Consider the following 26,059-nt stretch of genomic DNA (forward strand, 5'->3'; position numbering starts at 1 on the left):
GATTGGCGGCGGGCCGCGCCCCCCGGCCCCGTCCGTCAGCGGCCCGGGATGGTGGCGGCCTGCGGACGCCTGGGCCGCCTCAGCCTCTCCGCGGCGCTGGGAGCCGCCCGCCGGACCGGTAGGTGCCATCCGAACCGGAAACGGAAACCGAACCGGAAACGGCCCCTCGGGCCTCCCCCTCAACCATCGTTCTGCTTCCCAAGCGCTTAGTCCGGTGCCCTGCACACAGTAAGCGCTCAATAAATACGACTGAATGAATGGGGGCGTTTGGTAAGCGCTCACTAGGTGCTAAGCGCTGGGGGAGATATCAGATTTTCCCCTGTGGGGCTCACACTCTTCATCCCCATTTGACAGGTGAGGGAACTGAGGCCCAGAGAAGAAGAATAATGATGGCATTTATTAAGCGCTTACTATGTGCCCAGCACTGTTCTGAGCGGTGATCAGGTTGTCCCCCGTGGCAGTCTTCATCCCCATTTGACAGGTGAGGGAACTGAGGCCCAGAGAAGAAGAATAATGATGGCATTTATTAAGCGCTTACTATGTGCCAAGCACTGTTTTAAGAGGTGATCAGGTTGTCCCCCATGGGGCTCACACTTTTCATCCCCATTTGACAGGTGAGGGAACTGAGGCCCAGAGAAGAATAATAATGATGGCATTTATTAAGCGCTTACTATGTGCCAAGCACTGTTCTAAGCAGTGATCAGGTTGTCCCCCGTGGGGCTCACCGTCTTCATCCCCATTTTCCAGATGAGGAAACTGAGGCCCAGAGAATAATAGTAATGGCATTTATTAAGCGCTTACTATGTGCCAAGCACTGTTCTGAGCGGCGATCAGGTTGTCCCCCATGGGGCTCACAGTCTTCATCCCCATTCTCTAGATGAGGAAACTGAGGCCCAGAGAAGAATAAAAATGGCATTTATTAAGCGCTTACTATGTGCCAAGCACTGCTCTGAGCGGTGATCAGGTTGTCCCCCGTGCGGCTCACACTCTTCATCCCCATTTGACAGGTGAGGGAACTGAGGCCCAGAGAAGAATAATAATGGCATTTATTAAGCGTTTACTATGTGCCAAGCACTGTTCTGAGCGGTGATCAGGTTGTCCCCCGTGGGGCTCACAGTCTTCATCCCCATTTTCCAGATGAGGGAACTGAGGCTCAGAGAATAATAATAATAATAATAATGGTGGTATTTGTTAAGTGCTTACTAGGTGCCAAGCACTGTTCTAAGCTCTGGGCAGGGTCATCAAGTTGTCAAGTTGTCCCGTGTGGGGCTCACACTCTTCATCCCCATTTTCCAGATGAGGGAACTGAGGCCCAGAGAATGATAATAATAATGATGGTATTTTTTAAATGCTTACTATGTGCCAAGCACTGTTATTATTATTATTATTCTCTGGGTCTCAGTGACCCCATCTGGAAAATGAAGCAGCGTGGTTCAGTGGAAAGAGCTCGGGCTTGGAGTCAGAGGTCATGGGTTCAAATCCCGGCTCCGCCAACTGTCTGCTCTGTGACTTTTGGCAAGTCACTTCACTTCTCTGGGCCTCAGTTCCCTCATCTGGAAAATGGGGATGAAGACTGTGAGCCCCACGGGGGACAACCTGATCACCCTGTAACCTCCCCAGAGTTTAAACCAGTGCTTGGCACATAGTAAGCGCTTAACAAATACCATCATCACTATTCTTCTTCTTCATTCATTCAGTTGTATTTATTGAGTGCTTACTGTGTGCAGAGCACTGGATTTAACTTTTGGGAGAGTCCGATGGAACGGACACCATTCCCTGCCCACCGCGAGCTTACAGTCTAAGAGGGGAGACAGACATTTTTAGACTGTGAGCCCACTGTTGGGTAGGGACTGTCTCTATATGTTGCCAACTTGTACTTCCCAAGCGCTTAGTACAGTGCTGTGCACACAGTAAGCGCTCAACAAATACGATTGATTGATTGACATTAATACCAATAAATAAATGACAGGTAGGGACATAAGCGGTGTGGGGCTGGGAGGGGGGATGGATAAAGGGAGCAAATCAGGGTGACGCAGAAGGGCGTGGGAGAAGAGGAAAGGAGGGCCTAGTCAGGGAAGGCTTCTTGGAGGAGGTGGGCCTTTAATAAGGCTTTGATGGGTGGCAGGGGAGAGTCATCATCCGGCTTGCCCGGGCTGGCTCGCAGCGTGGGGCGGAGGCCAGCAGTGCGTCCCACCCAACTTTCATCGCCATCACGGCCTAGTGGCTACAGCCGGGGCCTGGGGTTTTTTATTTTTTGTTTTTTGTTTTTTTTTAAATGGTATTTGTTAAGCGCTTACTATGTGCAAAGCCCTGTTCTAAGCGCTGGGGGGATACAAGGTGATCAGGTTGTCCCATGGGGGGCTCACAGTCTTTATCCCCATTTTACAGATGAGGGGCCTGAGGCCCAGAGAAGTGAGGCGACTTGCCCAAAGTCACCTAGCTGACAGTTGGCGGAGCCGGGATTTGAACCCGTGACCTCTGACTCCAAAGCCCGGGCTCTTGCCACTGAGCCACGCTGCTTCTCCCAGCCCCGCCGCTTGTCTGCTGTGTGACCTGGGGCCAGTCACTTCACTTCTCTGGGCCTCAGGCCCCTCGTCTGGGAAATGGGGACCGAGACCGTGAGCCCCACGTGGGACGGGGACCGTGTCCAATCCGATTTGTCCGTATCCACTTCATTCAGTCGTATTTATTGAGCGCTTACCGTGTGCAGAGCACCCTCCTAAGCGCTTGGGAAGTACAAGTTGACAACATAAAGAGACGGTCCCCACCCAACAGCGGGCTCACAGTCTAGAATCAATCAACCAATCAATCGTATTTATTGAGCGCTTACTGTGAGCAGAGCACTGTACTAATCAATCAATCAATTGTATTTATTGAGCACTTACTGTGTGCAGAGCACTGTACTAAGCACTTGAGAAGTACAAGTTGGCAACATATAGAGAGGGTCCCTACCCAACAGTGGGCTCACAGTCTAGAAGGGGGAGACAGAGAACAAAACAAAGCATATTAACAAAATAAAATAAATACAATAGATATGTACAAGTAAAATAAATAAATAAATAGAGTAATAAATACGTTCAAACATATATACATATATACAGGTGCTGTGGGGAAGGGAAGGAGGTAAGGCGGAGGGGGGGGATGGAGAGGGTCTAGAAGGTGCTTAGTACAGTTCCCGGCACATAGTGAGCACTTAATAAATACCATAATTATAGTAATTATTAATAAAACGCTCTCCTCGTTATTAAAGTAGGAGCTGGGCCAGGAGCAGGAATGCCAGGAGCCTTCTGAGGGGCTCCCTCTGCTAAGTCTGTGAATTCAGTGTCGGCGGGGAATGTCACTGTTTCATTCAATTCAATCGTATTTATTGAGCGCTTACTGTGTGCAGAGCACTGTATTGTTGTTGTTATTGTTGTATTGTACTTTCCCACAGCGCTTAGTACAGTGCTTTGCACACAGTAAGCACTTAATAAATGACTGACTGAATGAATGAATAGGCTGCATCTATTCTGGTAAAAAACATCAGAAGCTGAAGCTCTGATAGGGGCACCTCAAGTCTCAGTTTCCCCACATAGTAGAGAGGCAGTGTGGGCTGGTGGATAGAGCTCGGGCTCGGGAGTCAGAAGGACCTGAGTTCTAGTCCTGCCTCTGTCCCTTCTCTGCTGTATGACCTTGGGCATGTCACTTCTCTGTGCCTCAGTTCCCTCATCTGCACTAAGACTGGGAACCCCCCGTCCGACCTGATATATTCGTATCTACCGCAGCACTTGAAACAATGCCTGGCACATAGTAAGCACTTAACAAATGCCATTAAAAAAAATCAATCAATCAGTGGTATTTATCGAAGACTTTGTGCAGCATTTGGAATGAGCAGACAGTATTTATTGAAGGCTTACTTTGGGAGTGTACAATACGACAGAATGAGCAGACACCTTCACTGCCCATAACGAGCTTACAGTCTAGCGGGGGATACAGACATTAATAGAAATAAATGTCATTAATAATAATATCATTTAACGATACATACATAAATGCAGGCGATACCCATTTTCTAGGCCCTGCCAATCAAAAGTTTGTTTTGAGAGCCCGCTGTGTGCAGAGCACCGGACTAAGCAATTGAGCAAGTACACGTGAGTAAGTTAATAGGACCCCTCCCCTCGAAAAGCTCCCAATCTAAATGGGAAGGCCTACACAGAAATAATTTACAGCTTAGAGGAAGAAAGGAGAGGGAATCATGCAAGTGCCTCGCGCTCCCTGAAAACTTATTTTATAAGGCGTCTGGAGAGCATTATCGAAAGGTAAAAAATCCAGACGCGGGTGGTGGCGTTGATAAGCCACTCGAATTGAGCGAACGGAAACCAGATCGTCTAAGAGTAATGCATCCAAATTGGAATAGATGATATATTAGTAAACAGGAGGGCATTCAAGGTGGAAAGGCCAAACCTTTTTCAAACATCCCCCGCCTCGCTATTGGGTTTTGTTTTTTTGTTTTTGTTGTTTTCAAGTGGGGAGGGGATGGGGGTGAAGAATTCAACCCGGTAGAGAAATGGGTGGCAGCAGAGAAACAAAGCCGGGGCTTTGCGTTGGATTTCATTAACCCGGGTTATATTTCACTGTCAAGTAGCCCATGGTGGCCCAAAAAAAGCTCCCTGGGTGTCCTGTAAAGCATTTTAAGGAGGCGCTGACTGAAGAGAAAAAACGCTTGGGAGAAAGGATGCCAAGAGGGGACGGATGAAGGGTTTATGAGGAGTCGTGATTAGGGCCAAAGAGGACGCCGCCAACGTTGAGTTTGAATCTGTGGAGTGAGTGTCACAGAGAGAGGATCCCCGCACGCTTGTCCCCTGTGCCCGAGGAAATACAGATGTGCCCCTTTCTCTGACCGCTTGCCATTCGGGTGAGCGCTGCTCGGGTACTAGCGCTTAGTACAGTGCCCTGCACACCGAAAGCTTCCAATAAATACCGTTGATTGGTTGAGAGAAGGAAGGCGTTTCCCACTGCCGGCAGGATGGGAGGTGGCGTTTCTCTTTAGAGAAAATCCGAGAGGCCGCTTAAAGCAAACTGGTATTTTTGATGTTGAACAGGCCTCTCTATTCCTGGAATACCAAAAGGCCGCTTAAGTGTTTTTCTTTGTAGCTCGGGTCTGTCTGAAATGGGGAAACCCTCCAAAATGGTCTCTCCTTCCTTATTACTATAGTGATATTAGTAAAGTGCTTAGTATGGGTAAAGCACGATTCTAAGCACTGGGGTAGGTGGAAGATTATAATAATCATAATAATGATGGCATTTATTAAGCGCTTACTATGTGCAAAGCATTTTTCTGAGCACTGGGGATGTTACAAGATTATAAGAATAATAATAATAATGATGGCATTAAGGGCTTACTATGTGCAGAGCATTTTTCTGAGCACTGGGGAGGTTACAAGATTATAATAATAATAATAATGGCATTTATTAAGTGCTTACTATGTGCAAAGCACTTTTCTAAGCACTGGGGAGGTTACAAGATTATAATAATAATAATAATGATGGCATTTATTAAGCGCTTACTGTGTGCAAAGCACTTTTCTAAGCACTAGGGAGGTTACAAGGTGACCAGGTTGTCCCACGGGGGGCTCACAGTCTTCATCCCCATTTGACAGATGAGGTCGTTAAGGCCGAGAGAAGTGAAGTGACTTGCCCAGAGTCACACAGCTGGCAATTGGCGGAGGCGGGATTTGAACCCATGACCTCTGACTGCAAAGCCCGGGCTCTTTCCACTGAGCCACGCTGCTTCTGCCTAAGTAGGAGGGGTAAACGGGTACTGATCCCCATTTTCCAGATGAGCTCTCTGAGGCCCAGAGAAGCGAAGCATCTTGCCCAAGGTCACCCAGGGAAGCAGCATGGCCCGGTGGATAAAGCACAGGCTTGAGAGTCAGAAGGTCATGGGTTCTAATTCCACCTCCACACCTGTCTGCTCTGTGACCTTGGGCGAGTCACTTCACTTCTCTGGGCCTCAGTTACCTCATCTGGAAAATGGGGATTGACACTGTCCTCCTCCCCATCCCCCCCGCCCTCCCTCCTTCCCCTCCCCACAGCACCTGTATATATGTTTGTACAGATTTATCACCCTATTTTACTTGTACATATTTATTTATTTTGTTAATGATGATAATAATGACGGCATTTATTAAGAGCCCCTGGGTTTATGAGTCAAAGAAAGGCAAACCTGAGTACCAGAGGAGAAAATTCGTAGCACATTCATTCATTCAATCGTATTTATTGAGCGCTTACTGTGTGCAGAGCACTGGACTAAGCGCTTGGGAAGTCCAAGTTGGCAACATAGAGAGACGGTCACTACCCAACAGCGGGCTCACGGTCTAGAGAAGCCGGGCCCCTGGGTTTATGAGTCAAAAAAAGGCCAACTTGAGTAACAGAGGAAAAAACTCGTAGAGCATGGTCCAAACCGTTAAAAACACGGACTTTGCCCGATCCGTCAGAGGCAAGGAAGCGCTGACTGAATCAGGAAGGAGGAGCATGGCCTAGTGGAAAGAGCTCAGTCCTGGGAGACAGAGGAGCTGGGTTCTAATCCTGCCCCCATCATCATCATCCGCTGTGTGACTGTGGGCAAGTCACTTCACTTCCAGCGCTTAGAACCGTGCTTTGCACATAGTAAGCGCTTAATGAATGCCATCATTATTATCCTCCAGGCCTCGGTTCCCTCATCTGGAAAATGGGGATTCAGACTGTGAGTCCCACATGGGACAACTTGATCACCTTGTGTCCCCCCAGCGCTTAGAACAGTGCCCATAGTAAGTGCCTAAGCAACGCCATCATTATTACATGTTGCCGATTTGTCCTTCCCAAGCGCTTCATACAGCGCTGTGCCCACAGTCCATAAAGACGAGTGACTGGATGAACGAATGTCCGGTCCGGGGGGAGGAGGGCAGAAGGAGTCTTGGACGCCCGTTGACCCTTGGTTCGGCTCCCCAGGATCGGCCCTTCTGGGCTCCGTTTCCCAGCACCCCGAGTTGAGGAAGAGCACAACAGTGGAGCCAGCCACCATGGAGGTGGTTCTGCTGCCCGCGCTGACGGACAACTACATGTACCTCATCATCGACGAGGAGACCAAGGAAGCCGCCATCGTGGACCCCGTGCAGCCCCAGAAGGTGACGCGGCCCCCCTCCCCGCGGAGAAGGGCTCGGCTTCCAGGCGTGGCCTTCGGGAGGCCTGGTTCCTGACCCTATCATCATCATCATCATCATCAATCGTACTTATTGAGCGCTTACTATGTGCAGAGCACTGTACTAAGCGCTTGGGAAGTACAAATTGGCAACATATAGAGACAGTCCCTACCCAACAGTGGGCTCACAGTCTAAAAGGGGGAGACAGAGAACAAAACCAAACATACTAACAAAATAAAATAAATAGAATAGATATGTACAAATAAAATAAATAAATAAATATCCCGTTATTATTATCATTATTTGTTTAGCGCTTACTATGTGTTCTAAGTGCTGGCGGGGGGGAATACAAGGTCAACAGGTTGTCCCACATGGGGCTCACCATCTTCATCCCCCTTTTACAGAGGAGGGAACGGAGGCACAGGGAAGTGAAGTGACTTGCCCAAAGTCACACAGCTGACAAGTGGCGAAGCCGGAATTAGAACCCGTGACCTCCGACTCCCAAGCCCGGGCTCTTTCCACTGAGCCATGCTGCTTCTCCAGCCCGGAAGCCCCTTGGGGGCCAGGGAACGGGTCTACTGACTCTTTGGTAGCGTACTTTCCCAAGCGCTTAGCCCAGTGCTCTGCACCCAGTAAGCGCTCAACAAATACCCCTGATTGATAGATTGATTAGCTGTTAGCAGTAACCTAGGGCGGGGATCGTATCCTCTACCACTGGCATGCTTCACCGAGTGCTCCGGACAGCGCCCTGCACACAGGAGGCACTCAATAAATACCACTGATTTTTTTGTATGGTATTTGTCAAGCACGTATACCAGGCACGGTGCTGGGGCGGATACCCTCAAATCGGATCGGACATATGCCCTCATGTGGCTCTCAGTCTTAATCCCCATTTTACAGATGTGAGGTAACTGCGGCACAGAGAAGCTAATGTGATTTGCCCAAGGTCACACAGCAGACAAGCAGAGAAGCAGCGTGGCTCAGTGGAAAGAGCACAGGCTTTGGAGTCAGAGGTCATGAGTTCAAATCCCAGCTCTGCCAATTGTCAGCTGCGTGACTTTGGGCAAGTCACTTCACTTCTCTGGGCTCAGTTACCTCATCTGTAAAATGGGGATTAAAAAAAAACTGTGAGCCCCCATGGGACAACCTGATCACCTTGTAACCTCCCCAGTGCTTTGAACAGTGTAGCACATAGTAAGCACTTAACAAACACCGTCATTATCATCATTATTATTATTATTATTATTATTATTATTATTAGAGGTCATGAGTTCGACTCCCAGCTCTGCCAATTGTCAGCTGCGTGACTTGGACGAGTCACTTCACTTCTCTGGGCCTCAGTTCCCTCATCTGTCAAATGGGGATGAAGACCGGGAGCCCCCCGTGGGACAACCTGATCACCTTGTAACCTCCCCAGCGCTTAGAACAGTGCCTTGCACATAGTAAGCGCTCAATAAATGCCATTATTATTATTAAGTGGCGGAGATGGGATTAGAATCCGTGACCTTCCGAATCCCAGGACCGTGCTCTATCGGTTGCACCGTGCTGCTTCCCTGATTGATAGATTTCCCTATGTTTGATTGAAGGTTTTGGAAACAGTGAAAAAATATGGAGTGAAACTGACCACGGTCCTTACGACGCATCACCACTGGTAAACCTTTTTTCTTTGTATGTTCACAGGCATGTATATATGCATATTTGTATGTATGTGCGTGTGTGTGTGTATACTTTCAAAGGTTTTTATCTTTATCAACAAGTTTGACCTTGGCTCTTTTCAAACACCCCAGCAATGTGCTACCTTTTTCTGATCACATCCCGAGGCGTCTATCCATTCCATTCGAGGGAGATGCCGTGTAGCCCAAATGACCGTGTTTACTCGCCTAATTGCCCCACTCTGGGCAGCTTTTCAGAACGGTCAATCAGGGCTGGGGCTATTACCTGGGGACCTGTAAGAATTAAGTCTAGCAATAAGGAGAGCTGGCGGAAAAACAGAGAGCACTTGAGACTGGATATCTTCTTTCTGTTGCGGTCTCCCAAGTGCTCCGTGCGGCAGGTCCTCAGTAAATCTGTTCGTCCTCCCTTCCTTTCTTCTCCCTTGGAGCGGGCCCGTTCCAGCGAAAAAACTCTCCGTCCCCAATGCGAGCCCGTCTCTGCCCTGCCGACACTTTCCTACCTTTCTCCTCCACTTCCCCCGGTGCATGCAACCCTCAGTGTTTTACAAGTGGCCTCTTCCTGTAGAGAGGAGAAGGAGAGGAGAATTCCTCCCGGGATTCTATTCATTTATCCAGTCGTATTTATTGAGCGCTTACTGTGTGCAAAGCACTGGACTAAGCGCTTGGGAGAGTCCAATATACAGACGCGGGAAGGTTGGGACTGGTGGGGAGGGGTTCCTTTGTATGATAACTATAGTATTCACTAGTAATAATTTATTTTATTTGGTTTATATGTTTTGTTTTGTTGTCTGTCTCCCCCTTCTAGACTGTGAGCCCGCTGTTGGTAGGAACCGTCTCTATATGTTGCCAACTTGTACTTTCCAAGCGCTTAGTACAGTGCTCTGCACACAGTAAGCACTCAATAAATGCGATTGAATGAATGAATGAATAATAAGTCATAATTATGGTATTTGAGGGGTAGATACGAGGTCATCAGGTTGGACACAGTCCCTATCCCACGTGGGGTTCACAGTCTTATTCCCCATTTTGCAGGTGAGGTCACTGAGGCCCAGAGAAGCGAAGTGACTTGCCCGAGGTCACACAGCAGACAAGGGGTGGAGCCGGGATTAGAACCCAGGTCCTCGGACTCCCAAGTCTTGCCACTAGGCCACGTTGCTTCCCAAGCACCTTGGCTTCCACTCAGCACCGATTTTGTGGTTGGCGCGCCAGAGTGGGTCATTCATTCATTCATTCATTCATTCAATCAATCGTATTTATTGACCCTTTTAGACTGTGAGCCCACTGTTGGGTAGGGACTGTCTCTATATGTTGCCAACTTGTACTTCCCAAGCGCTTAGTACAGTGCTCTACACACAGTAAGCGCTCAATAAATACTATTGATTGATTGATTGATTGAGCGCTTCCTGTGTGCCGAGCACTGGACTGAGCACTTGGAAAGTACAACTCGGCAACAAATAGAGACGGTCCCTACCCAACCGAAGGGCTCACAGTCTAGAAGCAGGGAGACAGACAACACAACAAAACAAAACAAGTAGACAGGCATCAATATATTGATTAAATAAATAGAATTATAGACAAATCAGACGGGAGCCAGCCCCACGTCCCTCCACCGCTGAGGGGCTGACATTCTAAGACCCAGTCCATCCATGCTATTTATTGAGCTCTCCCTGTGGGCTGAGCACTGGACTGAACGCTCAAGAGAGTCCAGCGCAACTGAGTCAGTAGACCCGGTAATCTAATGGATTTGTAATGAGAAGCAGCGTGGCTGAGTGGAAAGAGCCCGGGCTTTGGAGTCAGAGGTCATGGGTTCAAATCCCGGCTCCGCCAGTTGTCAGCTGTGGGACTTCAGGCAAGCCACTTGACTTCTCTGGGCCTCAGGGACCTCATCTGCAACCTGGGGATGGACTGTGAACCCCCCGTGGGACAACCTGATCACCTTGTAACCTCCCCAGCTCTTAGAACAGTGCTTCGCACATAGTAAGCGCTTAATAAATGCCATCATTATTATTATTATTTGTATTGATGTCCGTCTCCCCCATTCTAGACCGGGGGAGCTCGTTGTGGGAAGGGAGCATCACCTATTATTGTTGTGTTGTGCTCTCCCAAGCACTCAGTCCAGTGCTCCGCGCACAGTAAGGGCTCAAAACATAAGACTGAATGTCGACGGAGGACACGGCGGTCCAGAGAGGGTAAGCGCCTGGCCCGAGGTCACACAGCGGGTACACCTCGCTCTGGTTCCTGCCTTCTCCCCGAATGCCGGGGCCCGTTCCAAACCGGGTTACTGATTTACTCCGTGACCTCGGCCACCGGCCCGTTGTCCCCGAGCCCCGGCTCCCGGGAAACGGAGGCAAAGTTGATCCCCTGTGGGAAGAACTCTGGCCCTCAGAGCCCGTCAGCCCAACGCTAAGCGTGGCTCAGTGGAAAAAGCCCGGGCTTGGGAGTCAGAGGTCGTGGGTTCAAATCCCAGCTCCGCCGCTGGTCAGCTGGGTGACTTTGGGCAAGTCACTTCACTTCTCTGGGCCTCACTTACCTCATCCGGAAAATGGGGATTAAGATTTTGAGCCCCACTTTGTATCCCCCCCAGTGCTTAGAACGGTGCTTGGCACATAGTAAGCGCTTAACAAATACCAAAATTACTATTATTGGGAGAGCACAATAGAACAGTATAATGGACACATTCCCTGCCCGCAGTGAGCTTACAGGACTGAAATTCACTCATTCATTCATTGTCGTATTTATTGAGCGCTTACTGTGTGCAGAGCTCTGTACTAAGCGCTTGGGAAGTCCAAGTCGGCAACATCTAGAGACGGTCCCTACCCGACAACGGGCTCACAGGCTAGAAGGGCGAGACAGACGACAAAACGAAACACGTGGACGGGTGTCACGTCGTCGGAACAAATCTGCTCTGCCCCCCTCCCCAGGGACCACGCCGGAGGCAACGAGAAGCTCGTCAAGATGGAACCCGGGTTGAAAGTGTTCGGGGGAGACGACCGGGTCGGGGCCCTCACCCAGAAAGTGTCCCACCTGTCCACGTTCCAGGTAATTCAGTTACATCATTTATTTCTATTCACGAGAAACACGGGATCCGTTAAGTGCTTGCTACGCGCCGGGCGCTGTACTAAGCGCTGGCCGTCTGTCTCCCCCTCGGGGCGGTAAGCTCGTTGTGGGCAGGGAACGCGTCTGTTGATTGCGCTGTTGGACTCTCCCAAGCGCTTGGTACAGCGCTCTGCACACAGGAAGTGCTCGATAAACACGACTGAATGAATGAGTGACGGAACGGAAGGCGAGAAGCGGCTCGCTCAGGGCGGAGAGACTGGTCTTCCGAGGATCGTCCGCGTCTCTGCCCCGGAGAAAGACCCTCCCTCCCGCCCGTCCCAACTGCAGGGACCTCTGAACCCCCCCCCAAACCCCCTTTCCCACCCCTACCCCTCACCCCCTAAACTGGAAGCCCCTCGTGGGCAGGGAACGTGACCGCCAACTCCGTTGCGTCGGACTCTCCCGAGAGCCGAGCCCAGTGTTCTGCCCACGGTGAGTGCTCAATAAATACCCTTGACGGACGGAGGGCTCGAATGCTTAGTACGGTGCTCTGCACACAGTAAGCGCTCAATAAGTATGACTGACTGAATGAGGGATCGATTTCCCCAGTCAATCAGGCGGTGCGATGTTTAGAGTGCTTACTGTGTGCAGAGCGCTGGACTAAACACCTGGGAGAGCACTGGTAGATGCCCTCCCTGCGTTCTGCGCTTAGTACAGTGCCTGGTGCTGAACAGCTAACAGCTCTGCCATTTGTCAGCTCTGTGACTTTGGGCATATATGTTTTTACATATTTGTTACTCTACTTATTTTACTTGTACATCTCTATTCTATTTATTTTATTTTGTTAATATGTTCTGTTTTGTTCTCTGTCTCCCCCTTCTAGACTGTGAGCCCACTGTTGGGTAGGGACCGTCTCTATATGTTGCCAACTTGTACTTCCCAAGAGCTTAGTACAGCGCCCTGCACCCAGTAAGTGCTCAATAAATACGACTGATTGATTGATTGAGAAGCAGCGTGGCTGGGTGGGTCGAGCGCGGGCCCGGGAGACAGAAATGACCCGGGAATGCCATCGCCAGAATGATGATTATTGTCCCGGGACTGCGGAAGGCTTGTATGCCCGTGCTTGGCACCTAATGAGCGCTTAACAGATACTACCGCCGTCATTGCCATCAGCAGAGTCTCCCGAGTGCTGTGTCCAATGCTGTGCTCGCAGGGGACGCTCAAAACATCCCAATGACGGGTGGATGGATGGCAGGATGGAAGAAAGGAGGAATTCTGGGCAGATTCCCCCGGCCCCAGCAGAGCAGGAACTTGGTGGGGCGGGGAGGATGAGAAATAACCTGTCCATCGGAAGAGTCCCCAGTCCTCGGAGGAGTCCTGGCCTCGGGACTCGAGGAGCCCCCAGAGAAGGACCCGCGGATGAGGAGGAGGAAGAGGAGGCCCCGGAAAAAGCCGAGGTCCCAGGTTCCTTCGGGGAGGCCGATGGATGGTGTGCTCCGTTTCAGGTGGGCACGCTGCACGTCAAGTGTCTGTTCACGCCCTGCCACACTTCCGGGCACATCTGTTACCTGGTGAGGAAGCCAGACAGCTCAGAACCACCTGCCGTTTTCACCGGTGAGTGGGGAGCACACGCGTGTGCTTGTGTGTGTGTGGGGGGGGGGGGGGTGTACTTCCCAAGCGCGTAGTACAGTGCTCTGCACTCTGTAAGCGCTCAATAAATACGATTGAATGAATGAGAGAGATCGAGAGAGAGACCAGAGCAGCTTAATGAGCGGCGAGTGGGAGTGGAGGGTGATTCTCTTCAAGGAAGGACACCGGGAAGTTCAAGAAAATTCCCAGAGGCAAACTGGAAAGCAGAGACCGGACCCGAGGTGGGTGGAGATAACCAGAGTACCCCAGACATTCATTCATTCAGCTCATTCGGTCGTATTTATTGAGCGCTTACTACAGGAGAGGACGACAGAACAATAAACAGACACATTCCCTGCCCACAGTGAGCCTACAGTCTAGATGGGGGGAGACAGACATGTATAGAAATAAATAAATGACAGCTATATTAATATAAAGTGGAGCAGCGTGGGCTGGGGCGAAGACGCCTGGGTTCCAGTTCCGGCTCCCCAGCGTACCTGCTGTGTGGCCTCGGGCACGTCACTCCACTTCTCTGTGCCTCGGTTCCCTCGATGGCAAAAATGGGAATTCAGTACCCGTTCTCCCTCCTATTTGGACAGTGAGCCCCGTGTGGGATCTGGTGCTTTTGAATCTTCCCCGGCGCTTAGTGCAGTGCTTGGCACAGAGTAAGGGCTGGACAAATACCGTAATTTTCCCGGGAGGGTCTTATGTCTACTACACGCTCACACTGATAGGATGTGGCCATCAGGAGCCGTCGATCAATCGATCGATAGCTTTGATAAAGCCCCTCCCTGGGCGCAGAGGCCTTAGGAGAGGAGACAGAAGAAGACGGCAACGACATAGCAGATAGAGCCCGGCCCTGGGGGTTGGAAGGTTGTGGGTTCTAATCCCGGCTCCGCCACTTGTCTGCTGTGTGACCTTGGGCGAGCCGCTCAACTTCTCTGTGCCTCAGCTTCCTCATCTGCAAACTGGGGACTGTGAGCCCCATGCGGGATGGGGACCGTATCCAAAACGATCTGCTCGTATCCACGCCCGGTTCAGTCCGATCGGGTGATCCGGCCTCGCGGGTGCCAGTCAACTCCTGGGAGAGTCCGATATAGCGAGTAGCCACATCAAGGGGTCAGAAGCCGGGGGGAGGGTAGCAGACTTCGGGCAAGCCACTTCACTTCCCTGTGCCTCAGTTCCCTCATCTGTAAAATGGGGGTTAAGACTGTGAGCCCCCCGTGGGATAACCGGATCACCTGGTAACCTCCCCAGCGCTTAGAGCGGTGCTTTGCACATAGTAAGGGCTTAGTAAATGCCATCATTATTATTAGTATTAAATGGCCCAAGCCGGCAAGAGGGCAGACAGGAATAGCCAGAGAAGTCCGAGTCGGGGGAGTGTGGAAATGTTCGAGGGGGTTTGAGGCCGTTGGGGTTTGAATTATTTATCGCGGAGGGAGGGGAGATTGAAAAGCCATTGGTATCAAATCTCCTCCCCGACTCGCCGCCCGATCCATTTCCCTTCTCTTCACGGGTCACGTCTGTGCCAGCTGCCACCACCTGTGCCCGACCCACATCATCTCCTGTTTAAGCCCCAGCTCCTATACAAACCCACTTCTTCCGCGTAGCCGAAAAGCGTTTCAGTGTCCACCTCTCTCTCCCCGCTCCGGACTGGCAGCTCCTTGAGGGCAGGGATGCCGTCTACAAACTCTACCGCACTACTCTCCCGGGTGCTTAGCACACTGCTCCTCACAGTGCTGCCTGAGTACCGTGGATCAGAGGAAGCGCTTGATGAAATAACCCCACACGGGACACGGAGAGGGAACGAGGACGGGCCAAAGACTGAATTCCACACGGCTCCGGAAATAACCACCTCTACTTTGAGAGGGGACGCCACCCGGGTATACTAGACGACTTATTGGGAAGCAGCGTGGCTCAGTAGTTAGAGCACGGGCCCGGGTGTCAGGAGGGTCTGGGTTCTAATCCCGGCTCCACCACTCACCTGCTGTGTGACCTCAGGCGGGTCACGTCAGTTCTCTGTGACTCGGTTACCTCAGGAGTAAAACGAGGACTCAAGATTGCGATCCCCCTGTGGGACAGGGATCGTGTCCAACTTGATTAGCTTGTATAAATAAATAATAATGATGGCATTTATTAAGCACTTACTATGTGCAAAGCACCGTTCTAAGTGCTGGGGAGGTAACGTCTTCATCCCCATTTTACAGATGAGGGAACTGAAGCCCAGAGAAGTGAAGCGACTTGCCCAAAGTCACACAGCTGACAAGCGGCGGAGCCGGGATTAGAACCCCTGACCTCTGACTCCAAAGCCCGCGCTCTTTCCCCTGAGCCACGCTGCTTCTCCACGAACGGGCCTCACAGTCTAAGTAGGAGGGAGAATAAGTATTGAATCCCCATTTTATGGGATGAGGAAACTAAGGCCCAGAGGCATTGAGTGACTTGCCCAAGGTCACACAGCCGATATCAAGCGCTTAGTAGAGTGCCTGGCACATAGTAAGTGCCACTAAAAAAAAAAATGGGGGAAATGGCCATTGATACGCAAGACTGCCATTTTTTTTTATTTTAAAGGGGGAGAAGAGACTTTTGGGGGGACGTGTGCGTGTGTGTGTGAGAGGGAGATTCATTCAACTTCCTTTGGCTATTCTCTGAAATCCCGCTTTTTTTGTGAGGGCACTTAGCCAGTTCTTGAGTCCAGACTGAAGTGGGCTCTCCCAAGCGCGCAGCACCAGGAAAGGACTCCAGAACTAGCTCTGATTGAGGAGTGTGGGCTTCTGACCCCGACCTCCCCTTCTCCCCCCACCTACTAATTGATAAATGATAAATGACAAATGACATGACAAATGATAAATGACAGTGTAGCCACCCGCACCCATGAGTCACCCCCTGGGCACTGGGGGAAAGAGCCTGGGGCTGAGAGACCAGAATAATAATAATAATAATAATAATGTTGGTATCTGTTAAGCGCTTACTATGTGCCCAGCACTGTTCTAAGCGCTGGGGAGGTTACAAGGTGATCAGGTTGTCCCACGGCGGGCTCACAGTCTTCATCCCCATTTCACAGATGAGGTAACTGAGGCCTAGAGAAGTGAAGTGACTCGCCCAAATTGTCTCACACAGCTGACAGTTGGTGGAGCCGGGATTTGAACCCATGACCTCTGACTCCAAAGCCCGGGCTCTTTCCACTGAGCCACTAGTCAGTCCATCGTATTTATCGAGCGCTTACTGTGTGCAGAGCACTGGACTAAGCGCATAGGAGAGTCCAGTAGAACAGACGCATTCCCTGCCCACGACGAGCTTAAAGGCGTTAATAGAAATAAATAAGTGCTGCCAGGCTGGGGTCGGGGGGAAATAAAGGGAGCAAGTCAGGGAGACGTAGATGGGAGTGGGAGAAGAGGAAAGGAGGGCTTAGTTAGGGGAAGGCCTAGGGCCAGTCCTGCGACCCCTCTGGGCTTCAGTTCCTCCCCTCTGTGAAATGCAGCGGAAAGAGCCCGGGCTTTGGCGTCAGAGGTCATGGGTTCAAATCCCGGCTCTGCCAGTTGTCAGCTGTGCGACTTTGGGCAAGTCACTTCACTTCTCTGGGCCTCAGTTCCCTCATCTGGAAAGTGAGGATGAAGACTGGGAGCCCCCCGTGGGACAACCTGATCACCTTGTAACCTCCCCAGTGCTTAGAACAATGCTTTGCACATAGTAAGCGCTTAATAAATGCCATTATTATTATTATTAAATGGGGATCGAGAAGCCCTGCCGTTCCCTGGCTCCCGGGGACGGTGTGAGGGAAGGTGAGACCGCCGAGGCGAAAGCGCCTGGGGAGAAACCGATCAAACCGAGGCCTCTCTTCCAGGCGATACCTTGTTTGTGGCCGGCTGTGGGAAATTCTTCGAAGGGACCGCGGATGAGATGTACAGAGCCCTGCTGGAGGTCCTGGGACGCCTGCCCCCCGAAACCGTACGTCAGCTCTCTCCCTCTTTCCGGCCGTTTTACGAAGGGGCCGCCGAGGAGGTTACCTCACGGTGTCTCCAAAGTCGGTTCAGACTGTCCGGAAAGGCGCCGAGCAAATCTCCTGTCTGGTCCTCACGCCCACGCCCACCGCTCCCGGCCACGACCACCCCCCTTCCCTTCCCCCGGCCGCGACCCCCAAGCTCCCGGCATAAGGACGGCAAGGCAGCGGGGCCTAGCAGAAGGAGTACAGATTTTATTTATTTATTTTACTTGTACATATCTGTTCTATTTATTTTTATTTTGTTAGTATGTTTGGTTTTGTTCTCTGTCTCCCCCTTTTAGACTGTGAGCCCGCTGTTGGGTAGGGACCGTCTCCATATGATGCCAACTTGTACTTCCCAAGCACTTAGTACAGTGCTCTGCACACAGTAAGCGCTCAATAAATACGATTGATTGATTGAGTACACAGCTGAGAGTCAGGAGATCTGGGCTCTGATCCCAACCCCGCCACTGGCCTGCTGCTCGGGCAACTCACTTAACCTCTTCGGGCCTCCATTTCCTCATCTGTAAAAGGGGCAAGAGGTACCAGTTCTCCCTCCCTTTCAGGCTGGGACCGTTCCCCGTCTGATTCCCCGGTATCCACTCCAGTCATTAATTCAATCGTATTTATTCATTCATTCATTCAATCGTATTTATTGAGCACTTACTGTGTGCTCCATTCATTAATTCAATCGTATTTATTCATTCATTCATTCAATCGTATTTATTGAGCGCTTACTGTGTGCAGAGCACTGGACTAAGCGCTTGGGAAGTCCAAGTTGGCAACATATAGAGACGGTCCCTACCCGACAGCGGACTTACAGTCTAGAAGGGGGAGACAGACAACAAAACGAAACATATTAACAAAGTTAATTAAATAGAATAAATATGTACAAACAAAATAAATAACTAGACTAAGAAATACATACAAACATATATACAGGTGCCGTGTCTCCCCCTTTTAGACTGTGAGCCCACTGTTGGGTAGGGACCGTCTCTATATGTTGCCAACTTGTACTTCCCAAGCGCTTAGTACAGTGCTCTGCTCACAGTAAGCACTCAATAAATACGATTGATTGATTGATTGATTTTTGAGCACTTACTGTGTGCAGAGCACTGGACTAAGCACTTGGGAAGTACAAGTTTGCAACATATAGAGACAGTCCCTACCCAACAGCGGGCTCACAGTCTAGCAGTGCTTAGCGCAGTACTCAGCCCATAGTAAGCGCCTAATCAATTCACAGTGACAATTTCCAGACACTCACCAGGGCCCCCCCCCCCACCTTTTTTAATTATGAGAATTGATAATAATTGTGGTATTAAGTGCTTACTTTGTGCCAGGCACTATACCAAACAGCTGGGTAGATACCGCAGATGCCATCGGGAAGCGTTTATCGGAGAGCTGGGTTTTTCGGGCGGCAGAAAGGTGGGCCGGAGATTCACAGGAAATGTGTTTGTGTCGCCCTTGCCCCACAGAGGGTCTACTGCGGACACGAATACACCATCAACAACTTAAAGTTTGCCCGCCACGTGGAACCCAACAACTCTGCCATTCAGGAGAAGTTGGCATGGGCGAAGGTGAGCTGGGACTGAGGGTGGTGCTTGACTCTCCGGCCGCCGGGCTTGGCCGGCTCCCGTCCACGGTCCCTGTCCTTGTTCCCCAGATGTGTCCCCTGTTTATAGTTCCGGTCTGTGTCCCCCGTCTACGATTCTGGTCTGTAATACTAATAATAACGCTAACTGTGGTATTTGTTAATAATAATAATAGTAATGGCATTTATTAAGCACTTACTATGTGCAAAACCCTGTTCTAAGCACTGGGGAGGTTACAAAGTGATCAGGTTGTCCCTCAGGGGGCTCACAGTCTCATCCCCATTTTACAGAGAGGCCCAGAGAAGTGAAGCGACTTGGCCATAGTCCCGCAGCTGACAGTTGGCGGAGCCGGGATTTGAACCCACGGCCTCTGACTCCAAAGCCCGGGCTCTTTCCACTGAGCCACCTGGGGCCTAGGCGCTGAGGTGGACACAAGTAAATCAGGTTGGACCCAGCCCCTGTCCCACGTGGGGCTCACGGTCTCAATCCCCGTTTTCCAGATGAGGTAGCTGAGGCTCAGAGAAGCTAAGTGACTTACCCAAGGTCACACAGCTGACAAGCGGCGGAGCCGGGATTAGAACCCACGACTCCCGGATCTGGGCTTTTATCCACTCTGCCATGAGCACTTACTGTGTGCCCGGGGGGAGTCCAATACCATAAAGTTGGTAGAACCACAAGTAGCTGACAGTCTTGTTAAAAGTTCAGTGGGCCCACCAGAGATGGCTCAGTCAATCAGTCATATTTGTTGAACACCTACTGTGTGCGGGGCACTGTACTAAGCGCTCCCGGTGACAGATGTGCATCTAGCTTTCTATTTATTCTGATGATGTGACACCCGTCCACATGTTTTGTTTTGTTGTCCGTCTCCCCCTTCTAGACTGTGAGCCCGTTGTCGGGTAGGGACCGTCTCTGTATGTTGCCAACTTTTCATTCATTCATTCAGTCGTATTTATTGAGCGCTTACTGTGTGCAGAGCACTGTAATAAGCGCTTGGGAAGTCCAAGTCGGCAACATCTAGAGACGGTCCCGACTCAACAGCGGGCTCACAGCCTAGAAGGGGGAGACAGACAACGAAACAAAACATCTTAACAAAATAAAATAAATAGAATAGTAAATATGTACAAGTAAAATAGAGTAATAAATATGTGCATACATATATACAGGTGCTGTGGGGAGGGGAAGGAGGTAAGGCGGAGGGGAAGGAGGGGGCTCAGTCTGGGAAGGCCAGCTTGTACTTCCCAAGTGCTTAGTACTGTGCTCCGCACATAGTAAGCGCTCAGTAAATACGATTGAATGAATGAATGAATGAATGAATGAATGAATGAATGAGAGCAACGGTGGGGCTGTGGAAGCCCTCCCCCGAGGCCGGGTTTCGGAGGTCGGCCGGGGTCACCTCCCGTCCCCTCGCCTGAGGGGCGGCTTGGCCGATGGCCACCGGGTGACCCAGACGGTTTCGCAAAAGGGGAGTCTGGAGTTCCGTCAGCCCGACCTTGACTGCTGTCATTCGGTCAGTCAATCCATCAATCAATAGTTGTTATCGAGCGCTTTCGGCCTGTACAGCCCTAGAGGTTTTTTTTTTTAAAAAAATGGCATTTATTAAGCACTTACTATGTGCAAAGCACTGTTCTAAGCGCTGGGGAGGTTACAAGGTGATCAGGTTGTCCCACTTGGGGCTCAGTCTTCATCCCCATTTTACAGAAGAGGTAACTGAGGCCCAGAGAAGTGAAGTGACTTGCCCAAAGTCACACAGCTGACAAGTGGCGAGCCGGGGTTTGAACCCGTGACCTCTGACTCCCAAGCCCGGGCTCTTTCCACTGAGCCACGCTGCTTCTCTATTTCTCCTGCGTGGAGTTGGCACGCATTCATTCGTTCACCCATTCAGTCGTATCGATTGAGCGCTTACTGTGTGCAGAGCACTGGACTAAGCGCCTGGGGAGTCCAAGTCGGCAACATAGAGAGGCGGTCCCTACCCAACGACGGGCTCACAGTCTAGAAGGGGGAGACAGACAATAAAACAAAACATGAGGGCAGGTGTCAAGTCATCAGAAGAAATAGAAATAAAGCTAGAAGCACATCATTAACAAAATAAATAGTAAATAGGTACACTCGGGAGAGTCCAATAAAAAAGGGTTGGTAGACACGATCCCTGCCCTCCCGGAGCTCGCAGTCTAGTGAGGGAGTTGATGATGATGATGATGATCATAATCACCGTCGTCATCATCATTCATTCAATCGTATTTATTGAGCGCTTCCTGGGTGCAGAGCACTGTATTAAGCGCTTGGGAAATACAAGTCGGCAACATAGAGAGACGACGGTCCCTACCCAACGACGGGCTCACAGTCTAGAAGGGGGAGACAGACAATAAAACAAAACATGTGGACAGGTGTCAAGTCATCAGAATAAATAGAAATAAAGCTAGAAGTACATCATTAACAAAATTAATAGAATAGGAAATATGTACAGGTAAAATAAATAGAGTAATAAATCTGTACAAATATATACAAGTGCTGTGGGGAGGGGAAGGAGGTAGGGCCGGGGGGAAAGGGAGGAGGAGAGGGAAAAGGGGGCTCAGTCTGGGAAGGCCTCCTGGAGGAGGTGAGCTCTCAGTATGTCCATCACTGTGGACATCCGATCGAGACCACTGATTGATGGATAGGTGGATCGATCAATCAATCAGTCGTATTTATTGAGCTCTTACTGTGTGCAGAGCACTGCACTAAGCGCTTGGGAAGTACAAGATGGCAACATATAGAGATGGTCCCTACCCAACAGTGGGATCGATAGGCCAGGGATGGTTGGCGTAGCTTAGTGGAAAGAGCCCGGGCCTGGAAGGACCTGGGTTCTAATCCCGGCTCTGCCACACGTCTGCAGTGTGACCTCGGGCAAGTCACTTCAGGTCTCTGGGCCTCAGTCACCTCAACTGAAAAAGGGCGATTAAGGCGGTGAGCCCCACGTGGGACAGGGACTGAGTCCAACCTGATTAACTTGTATCCACCCCAGCGTTTAGAACAGCGCTTGGCACATAGGAAGCGCTTAACGAGGACCACAATTATTCATTATTAGCTCGCTGTGGGCAAGGGACATGCCTGCTTATTGTTGTATTGTACCCTCCCAAGCGCTCAGTACAGCGCTCTGCCACAGCAAGTGCTCAATAAATACGATTGAATGCATGAAGGAATAACTCTGGGGCTACCCCCAGCGCTTAGCACGTAGTGAGTGCCACTCAGGTTGTGGTGGTTGTTCTGTCGTAGGAGAAATACAGCATCGGCGAACCCACCATCCCGTCCACGCTGGCCGAGGAGTTTACGTACAATCCGTTCATGAGAGTGAGGTGGGTGTCTCTCCTTGCTCGTGCTGATGATGGTTTTTTGCTTCCTTTCACTTCCCGTTAGAGCAGGGGGACTCAAGGACTCTAGGGCTTGCCTCCGCCTCCCCCCGACCACAGGGCAGCCCCCCGCTGCGGAAAGGGAAGGGACCCCAGAAAGTCAAGTCACCCCTCAGCCATGGCCGGCGTGGGGGTGAGGAGAAGTTCCCTCAGAACTACTTCTGGGTTGTGCTGGGGTCGCCACGCCACCCGCCAGGAGCCCTGGGGACCAGGACTGTATGGGCAGAGGATTCGAAAGTGCCATTCTCCCGCCGCCCAGGCCTCCGGCACCGGGAGAAATCATCGTAAAGGGGTCCGTTGTTGTTTTTCCTGGTGTGTACCATGTGCCAAGCACTGTATTCAGCCCTGGGCTCAATACAGGATAAGCAGATCGGACCCAGTCCCTGTCCCACAGGGGCTCCCAGCCTCCGTGGGAGGGAGGGGGAGCAGAGATTCCATCCCCATCTTACTGATGAGGAAACTGAGGCCCAGAGAAGTGAAGCCCACGGCAGGCGAGCGGCCGGGCCGGGACGAGAACCCAGGCCTCCGACTCCCAGGCGCAGGGTCTTTCCACGAGGCCCCGCCAACGGGCAGACAGTCGGGAGGTGGGGGAGCGCAGGCCGGGGGCCGCCGAGATCCCCGGAGCCGCGAAACCCCCCCCCAGAAGGGGACCGGAGTTTCTCCCGTCCGAAAAGCGGCGTCGAACCCAGAGCCTCGGACGACACCGACCTTGCTCAGCTCCCTCCCCGCCCCTCCCCGAGGGAGCCCGTCCTTCAACCGCTTCTTGCCGGGGGGTCGGGGGGCACGGCCCGGATCGCCTCCTCGCTTCCGCCCAGCAGAGAGAAGAGCATCCAGCGCCACACCGGGGAGACTGACCCCGTGACCGCCATGAGGGCCCTCCGCAAGGAGAAGGATCATTTCAAGGTCCCCAAAGACTGAAGACCCTCTGAGGCCGACAACCGATTCCTCCCCGCCCCCCTCACCAATCCCCCCTAGCATCTGGTGATTGTCGCATTCAACCCCCCGCCCGTTTCCGCGCTACCTTCATCATTGTGGAGTTGGGTGAGCCAGCAGCCCTTCCGTGGGGTTGGTGTTTTATTTCTTTATATATATATATACAGAAAGAAAACAAGGCAAACCAAACTGCCCCCAGATTATCCCCAAAGCCCTCTGCTCCTCTGCCAGGATGCCTGTTTCTAAGATGAAGAAGTTTAAAGAGTATTTATTCCTACGAGTCCCGGCTCCCAAAACCCACACGACCGAGCTCACCTTCTTCATGACCCCCATAGAGGCGGCGCTGCCAGGGAAATCTCCGCCTGAGGAGGCTAAAACGCGCTGGATGGATCGGCGGCCTAAAAAAGCTTGAGCGGTGGCACCCCCCAACCCCCGACCCCCGCTGAATGCTTGCCTGCTTTTTGGTTTTTTCTGGGCCGTAATCAAAGATTGCCTTTCAGGGGGCTCGGGGGGCTGAGAAGATTGGCCTACCGCTTGAATCCATCCATCCATCCATCCATCCGTGCTATTTACTGAGCGCTCACCGTATGCACAGCACTGGACTAAGCGCCAACCTGCTCCCTTACAATGGCTCTCCCTCTCTTCTCCCTCTCTTTCCCCATGGGGCCCCACCCCTGAGTCCCTCAAGACAGGCACCGTTTCCAGGCCGCAGACCTTGCCCACCTTTGGTTTAGTTGGATCCCTTTTGGGAGCTCGGAACGGAGTTACCGTCACCCAACCAATGCCCGGCGGGCACTCGGGACCACCCCCACACCCTCCCGTCCTGGGGAGCGCCCGGGGGTGAGGCGGGGACGCGGATGCTGTCTTCCGGGGTCCCGCTCCGGGGTGTCCCCACAGTTTCACCCGGCACCGCGGAAAGGGCCAGCAAACAGCATTTTCCTCCTCCTCAACGTCTCTGAGTCCTGCTCCGGGGAGGGCAGACGGGCCCGGGGGCACAGATTCCCCCAGATCCCACCGTCCTCGGCCGTCTGCGTCGATCTTGCCTCCCCCCGGGCCCGGGGTCGGGAGTTTCTGGCTCTGGGGCAGGTCCCCGTGGGCTTTTTGGAAATTCCGTCCACCCGAGACAGCAGGTGGCAGGGATGGAGGAGAGTGGCCGGCCGCGGTGCCCACTGAGGGGCCCGCGGGCGGCAAGGACTCTTTGGGCGACCACCGGACCCTGGAGACCACCCGGGTACCGCGTCGTCCACAGTCAGCGGGGGCAGCCCTCCTCGTGGGCACCCAAACTCCCTCACGAGTGAGCGGCGGCAAGGCCGGGGGCGGTTGCGTACAAGTGTGCGTGTGCCCGACTGGTGGCCTCGAGCCTCATCCTGTTGTGAGGGGAAGGTGGGTAAGGAGGCCCCCGCCCCCCAGACCTCCTCTCGGCAATCACGTCCGAGAGGAAGGTTTCGTCCCAGGGAACCGGAATCTGTCCAGATGCCAAAGAGGGACTCGCGCCGAGGGATGTCGGCTCTCGGAGAGCCGGCGTTCCACTTTTAGGAGCGAAGCGTGTCGGCCGGAAGAGGCCGGGGGACGGCGAGGTTTGCTGTCACCCCATAGGGGACGTGGGGTTCAGCGGGGCCTCTCAGTCGGATGAGATCACCCCTCGCTTCCTCTTAAAGCTCTTGACCGGGGGAGCGGGGCGCCCGGGGCCTTCCTTTTTTCTTCAGGCCACCCCTCAAGCCCGGGGAGATTCAGCAGTAAAAACCCAACCGGGCAGATTCATCTTGGCAGGATTCAAACCAAAATCAGAGACCACTGAGATGGGAGGAGCCCGAGGGGGGTGGGGGCGGCTTCCTCTGTGAGATTGTTTTCCCCCTCCCCGGGACTAATTAAGCATCCTCAGCCAATTAGGATCTACAACCCATCCGATCAGGATTCCCTACCAGTCAGGCTCTCCTACCAATCAGAATCCCCAACTGGTGGTGCCGTGGGAGAGCTGTCGTCCTTCCAGCTGAGCCCGCTGGGTTCGGTCCGTCTCCCTCAACGTCCACCACCTGACCCCCCGCGAGACCTCCTGGGGCTTCCCCTCTCGGACATCCCACCCTGTAGTCTCAGGGCTTTCAGGGGCGGCTCCAACTCTGCCCCCGAGGGACCCTTTGAGGGGGTCTTCACCACCCAGCTTCACCTCCCCCCCCACCTCAACGTGGCCGAGGCCGGTCGGGCGTTTGCGCCCCAAGCCCGCGATGAGAACTGGAAACCATCAAGGCCACGGCCGAGTCCGAGAGGCGCTCGGCTGGCTGTCGAGCAAACTAGGGCCGCGGCAGCCTCTGGAAGAACCCCGAGCTGTTCCAGGGCAAGGCCGAGGAGTTCACCTCTCTCTCTCGGGGAGAAACACCTCACTGGATAACTGTGGTATTAAGTTAGGTGCTAACTATGTGCCAAGCACTGTTCCGAGCAGTGGTCAAGGTAATCAGGCCGGACACAGTCCCTGTCCCACATGGGGCTCACAGTCTCGATCCCCATTTTACAGAGGAGGGGATCGAGGCAGAGAGAAGTGATGTGGCTTGCCTAAGGTCACACAGCAGACGTGGGGCAGAGTCGGGATTGGAACCCCGTCCTCTTGACTCCTAGCTTGTAACACTAAGCTACGCTGCTTCTCCCGCTTAACCAGGCCCCAGCCTTCTCTCTTCCT

At 52.2% G+C, this 26,059-nt stretch overlaps 1 protein-coding gene across 3 annotated transcripts; it reads left to right on the forward strand.

Moving 5' to 3' along the window:
* The first annotated feature begins 25 nt into the window (after positions 1-25).
* HAGH (hydroxyacylglutathione hydrolase) lies at positions 26-25,022 on the forward strand. Of its 3 annotated transcripts, none has more exons than XM_038762570.1 (9): positions 26-118; positions 6,970-7,145; positions 8,747-8,811; positions 11,755-11,872; positions 13,375-13,483; positions 17,340-17,443; positions 18,953-19,054; positions 22,322-22,401; positions 23,271-25,022. In XM_038762570.1, the coding sequence occupies exons 1-9, from the start codon at positions 49-51 to the stop codon at positions 23,371-23,373; spliced, it is 927 nt and encodes a 308-aa protein (XP_038618498.1). In that variant the 5' UTR covers positions 26-48; the 3' UTR covers positions 23,374-25,022. The 3 variants fall into 3 exon arrangements, with proteins under 3 accessions (XP_038618498.1, XP_038618499.1, XP_038618500.1); XM_038762571.1 differs by having other exon boundaries at positions 23,274-25,022; XM_038762572.1 differs by lacking the exon at positions 26-118 and adding an exon at positions 133-228.
* Positions 25,023-26,059: the final 1,037 nt, after the last annotated feature.

Source organism: Tachyglossus aculeatus, chromosome 21 (genome assembly GCF_015852505.1).
Source record: "Tachyglossus aculeatus isolate mTacAcu1 chromosome 21, mTacAcu1.pri, whole genome shotgun sequence".
NCBI lineage: Eukaryota > Metazoa > Chordata > Mammalia > Monotremata > Tachyglossidae > Tachyglossus > Tachyglossus aculeatus.

What these genes read in the sequence shown, in the direction of transcription:
- HAGH (XM_038762570.1), top strand. Translation starts at nt 49, where the DNA reads ATGGTGGCGGCCTGCGGACGCCTGGGCCGCCTCAGCCTCTCCGCGGCG. An exon ending in GACGCCTGCCCCCCGAAACC is followed by an intron (nt 17,444 to 18,952) that starts GTACGTCAGCTC and finishes CTTGCCCCACAG; the next exon opens with AGGGTCTACTGCGGACACGA. An exon ending in AGAAGTTGGCATGGGCGAAG is followed by an intron (nt 19,055 to 22,321) that starts GTGAGCTGGGAC and finishes GTTCTGTCGTAG; the next exon opens with GAGAAATACAGCATCGGCGA.